This window comes from Malurus melanocephalus, unplaced genomic scaffold (genome assembly GCF_030028575.1).
Source record: "Malurus melanocephalus ecotype Western Australia unplaced genomic scaffold, MMel_1.1 scaffold_886, whole genome shotgun sequence".
NCBI classification, from domain to species: Eukaryota; Metazoa; Chordata; class Aves; order Passeriformes; family Maluridae; genus Malurus; species Malurus melanocephalus.
The window spans coordinates 1-5533 of record NW_026624118.1 but is presented as its reverse complement, the minus strand read 5'-3'; the positions used below and the strand labels follow the sequence as shown (position 1 = coordinate 5533).

The following is a 5533-nucleotide window of genomic DNA, read 5'->3' as shown; positions in this document are numbered from 1 at the left end:
CACCCACCAGAGATGCACATGCACATTCCTGGCAGATGCTGGAAGGAACCAACACCCTCCATCAGGTGAATCAGGGGAGACTGAACTTTTCTAGGAAGAAACCCAACTGTGTCCACCACCACGTCCTGCTGAACTTCTCCTTCAAGCACTGCAGATGCTCAGATTCTGCAGATGTGAATACTCAGCAAGAAATAAACTGAAACAGCGTCATTCTCTCGGTCTCTGAGGCGTATTTAAGCCTGTGCTGTTACYAAACCCACTGTGGTAATTATTTCAGTTGCCTTACAGGATTTGGCTAAACGTGGTGGTATAAACCAGTGAGTCACTAGCCAGGAAAAAGTTGTGGTCTGCATTTGAAGGATGGGAGTATGGGGCCTGGAGCCGGCTGAGTATCACATCAAAGAAGTGTTTAATAAGTGATGCCTAATGGCCATTATGCAAATCATTAATGGTAATTACAAGTGACAAGATAAAATCATATTCCAGTGTGGTTGCACAAACATCACTGAGGCAATGCTTATGAAAGCAAAGTTCTGTAGATCCAGACACACCTTTCTTGTAGTTGACACAAGACAACATTATCAGCTTTGATAAGCAAAGAGAGGTGAGCGTGTGGAGCCGGGCTGGGCACAGAGACAGCCACAGCACCCACCAGACCAGACTGTCCTGCCCATAGAACCCTGGAGAACGTGGCATCCTCCTGCCTCCTCCATCCCCGTGCACCAATATTCATCCTCCTGCCTCCTCCATCCCCGTGCACCAATATTCACCCTCATCCCCTCTTCCTCCACTTTCACTTTCTCTGCTCCATCAAGCCCACAGGATTCAGCAGTGCTGGCACTGATGTTGTGTGCGACCACTGATGATCATCCTGGCCCAGGGCCTGCTGTGGCTTCCTGCACTTCCATCTGCATGAAACCATTCATTTCCTCCAGTCTTACACTGAGGTTGTAAATCCTTTTGGGACACRTTTATGTCTTAGACTTACTCAGTCCTTTCCCTGTGTTCTGCCCCATGGCTGTGTCCCAAGGCTACYGGAATACAATAATAACAAAAGTGGAGGTAAAGGAATCAGTTTAGTGGGGAAAAAGCCAGTGCTGAGGGAACACAGACTCTGCCTGTCTCAGTGCTGAGCCCTGGAGCTCAAACATGGCCATGAGGAATGGGACAACACCATGCTTTGTTTTTAAGATACAGCCACGTTAGCCAGGGAYTGGCTTCTGGGTCCATTTGCTGCATCAGACACATGTTCCATGTCCCATTGAAATTGGCAGGGGCCTAGAAAAACTCCAAAGAATGCAATTACATCCCAAATATGAGTTCTTTGGACGAATTGCATGGTCATGTCTAATCTTCCTTGGTAAAATGGGGTTTGTGAGTCTGTGGACCATTCCACCAGGACACAAGTGAAAGGTTGCACAGTACTGGTGTTGTTTTGTGGAGCAAGACCTGCTCTTTTTTCCTATCAGAGAACTGCTGAAGGAAGCAGGGGTGGGTGCTCTGTGCCCACCTGTAAAGAAATGCCCAACATCTGCAGTGTCTCCCCCTAAACCCAACACTCTGCAAGGGAGAGAAAGGCACCTCCAGCCCCTCTCTGCAGGTTGCTCTTGGGTAACTCCTGAAAACCTCCCCAGCAGAAGCGAAGCTCCAAGCAAGCATTATATTAATTTCTTTTGGCTCCAACAGCCACACCCTGTCTTCAATTATATTCCTCAAAATGATGGATGAAAGCCAGATTTGCTCCCTCTCCTCCTTTTGCTGATGATTTTCCCGACTGTGAGTCTGGGCTGTGTGGGGAGCACGGGGGCTATGTCTAGGAGGAGGATGGACTTGTATTTCAGGCACTGCAGTCTCAGAGAGGAATCTGAGCTCCGACAGACACCAGCTCTGTCCTTAAGCAAGTTATTTCCCTGCACCATATGAATAATGAATATTCCTGGGTGCCGCCAGCCTTGGGTAGGCGGCTTTTTATCATTTTTGATCTAAGTAAAGAAATAAATTATCCCACTGGAGAGTGGAAAGCTTTAACTCATGCTGGTGTGAAGACAATCCTATCTAAACATGCTTGGGGACACTGTCCTACCRTGGTGACAGCAGTCACCAACTTCCCACCAGTAAAGAGGTGGCTGAGGACACGAGTGTGGGTTTTTTCTCCTCTTCCTCCTGGAGGTGACGCAGCTCTCGGGGCTCCCTGAGTGTCACCTCACTGCCAACAGGGATCTGTCACAACTGCTCCTGCACATATGGACATCCTGGAGTCAAAGGCTGCTTTGTGAGTAAGAAATTCCTGGCTGTAGGGAACAGAAGCTGTTGTCCCCCGGAGAGCAGAATATCCTCTCATTACAGAGTTGGCTGGAGAAGGACACTGGCACAGCCAGTTCTTGGAAGGCTCCCTTGGCTGTTGCCTGCCTGGTTGGGAGGTTTTGCTCCCCTGGCCRGCCAGGCTGTGCTGACAACTGCTTCTGCTCCAATAAACTTGATAAGAAATGCAGAAAGCTTTTCTCCTTCTTTCTCAGTGCTCAGCACAATCTTAATAATGGCAAAGACCCGCAGGGTCACACCTGAGTCCAGGGATCTGTTTGTTTCACTGTGGATACTCCCTTTCTTGTCATGTCTTTATCTACCATCACCACAAACTGAGAAAGCATGGACAGCAATTAAAGCAACTGAAAAATATCTTCAGCAAGGACCTTCATGCACTGGTGAAGGTGACATCCACCCGTATCTCACCCACACACAGGGGACACCGAGCAGGCCTGAGCTTTGCAGCGTGAGCAACTCAACTTCTTGTTTTTGCATGACCAGAGAAATGTAAGCCATACATAGGGAACTAAACCAATGAAAATCTCACACTAAAACAGATACTAGAACTGTGCCTGGTGACCAACATCCACACCACAGTGTCCCTGGTCTGATCACTACTACATTCACACTTTTCAGAAATGAGAAATTCTATTAGTTTCTCATTTTTTGTTTCACGAGCTCTACCATAGCATGTGATATRAAAATGGTTATTAGACTAAGAATAAAATAAATACAAATTAATAAAAGATAAAAGGCACTTTGATGTTATAAATACCAATGTTTCTTCTTTGTACATAATCTAGGGCAACTTTTTTTTCTCGACTTGTTGCAAAGTTTGCATCATACAAAAAAGCTGATGACTCATAAAACACTATTTTACTTTTTGGAATAAGCTGCTGACATGTAAAGTATCTTCCTTGTGAACTGGGATTTCTAGAGGGAAACTGCCTATGGGCTATTTAATCTTKGCATAAACAGCCAGACTAGCCAGCCCCGTGGGAAGAAGAAACACCCCACAGGTGACACCCCCTTTGGAAGGTATAAATGGAGACCTGCGGCAGCCGCCAGCCTGCAGTCGGACTCAGTATCACGCTCTGCATCTCGCTTTGGGCTGTGGGTTGGCACTGCAGCTGGGCCTCGCCATGAGCTGTAGTATTAAGCAGACAACTGGCTCTCTCAGGGGCAGGACCAGCGGTGGCAGCTGTGTGATCGGTGGTGGCGGTGGTGGTGGCGCAGCGCGGATCTCCTCGGTCTCCTCCGGAAGATACACGACTTGCGGGATAGGCGGTAGCCGAGGGTTTTCTGGGAGAAGCTACTGCGGTGGTGTGAATTACGGAGGAGGACTGAGCACCGGCAGTTTGGTCGGTGGAAATTACGGAGGTGGCTTAGGAGCCGCTGTCCTCGGAGGATGTCAGGGCATGGGGTTCAGTGGTGGCAGCGCTCGCTTCGGCGGTGGCATGGGAGGTGGCATGGGGATGGGTCTCGGTGGAGGTGGTTTTGCTGGTGATGGCATTCTTCTTTCTGGTGACGAAAAGGTCACCATGCAAAACCTGAACGACCGCCTGGCTTCTTACCTGGACAAGGTGAGGTGCCTGGAACAAGAGAATGCTGATCTGGAGTGCAGGATCAGGGAGTGGTATGCCAAGCAGGGACCTTTTTGTGAGCCACGGGACTACAGCTGCTATTACAAAGAAATAGAAGATCTTCAGAACCAGGTAACACCCCTTCTCAGCTGCTTTCTCCCTTGCAAGGCTCTCTCTGGTGCTGGATCATAACTCAGTGCATTATCAGGAGTAACAAACCATGGCTGCAAAATGCTTTTTGCAAACAGCCATTACAACATCTACCTGTGGAAAACCCAGAGCTCAGAGGGCAATCTGGAGGGCTCAGGCTGTTTCTGTTGCTTTTATGCATCAGACATACTGAAGGGGAAAATGTTATTTCATGGAATGCATTGGGATGGACTCAGTAGTCTCTTTGAATTCAGTTTGTGTCAAGGTGGTCAAATAGATGTATGGCAAGAAAGGAACTAAAAGATACATAAATAATGGATCATATTAATTTGCCTGAATTTGTATTATTCTCATCAGTCTTGCAGCATTCCAGTTAAATGCTATTTCCTTTTCTTATTAGTTTACTCTTTCATGTAGAATTGGGAAATACAGAACATCCAATTAAAACGAAGAAAATAGAGGACACTGCTGTAACACATTTGGAATGGGCTATTTAAAATTCAAAACATTTGCAAAGTGTTTTGCAAAARTTTTGGATGTCAATGCACAAAGAAAAGAGAAAGAAACCAGGAAAGGGGCCGAGTGACACAGGCTTGTCATTATTTCTTGATATAAAACTTTAAATTTGATAAGATTTAGATTTAAGAGGMTGAGGTGGATTGTGGCAGGTGCTGGACAGTAATTACATCTCCTGGACTCTCTGCTCCTGAATCATGAGGTTTATCATTTTAATACCTTCACTGCATTTCCCTGAACACCCCGTGAGTGCTGCACCCCTCAGCCCCCCATCCCTGCTACCCAGGATTTTATAAAAAGAGAGGGAGAAAGAGGRTCAGGTCACACCAGGCAGTGGGTGCCTTGAGCCCAAGGACATGGAGCAGAAACCACAAATGTTCTCTTTCCAGATTGTCTGCGCAACCATAGACAACAACAAGATCATTCTGAACATCGATAACAGCAGGATGACAGCCGACGACTTCCGAGTGAAGTGAGTACTTGGGGCTGTCCCCTCCTCTGTCACCATGCTCAGGGCTCTCAGTTACTCTCCTGTGAGCCAGGACAGGCTGGAGGCTGTGTAGAACTCCCTCATCCATTGCCTCTTAATGAGGGCCAGTTCCAGGAGGGGAAGTTTGGGATGCCAAACTGGTTTTGAGTGGAGATTAGAAGATGCAGAAGGGACCTGCATACCATGAGCAGCGAGGGTTCAGCCGAGTTGCTGTTCCAGCATCTGCTGTCTTTCAGAGGGGAAGRTTTTGGTTTTCCCTGTCAAAGCTCAGAAACGCTGGTGGTGTCAGACACTGACTGCTCTTTCTTGTCTCCTCCCTCGCAGGTACGAGACGGAGCTGGCCCTGCGCCAGAGCGTGGAGGCCGACATCAACGGGCTGCGTCAGGTGCTGGACCAGCTGACACTGTGCAGGTCTGACCTGGAGGCACAGCTGGAGTCGCTGCGGGAGGAGCTCTGCTGCCTGAAGAAGAACCACGAGGAGGTAGGTCCT

At 48.0% G+C, this 5533-nt stretch overlaps 1 protein-coding gene across 1 annotated transcript; it reads left to right on the top strand.

The window, feature by feature from the left end:
* Positions 1-3354: 3354 nt before the first annotated feature.
* Positions 3355-5527, top strand: LOC130585429 (keratin, type I cytoskeletal 14-like; the record flags this gene model as incomplete). The annotated part of the gene is made up of 3 exons (XM_057385914.1): positions 3355-4019; positions 4943-5025; positions 5368-5527. Coding segments are annotated over exons 1-3 (816 nt in total), but the record flags the coding sequence as incomplete, so codon positions are not given.
* Between the last annotated feature and the right edge of the window lie 6 nt (positions 5528-5533).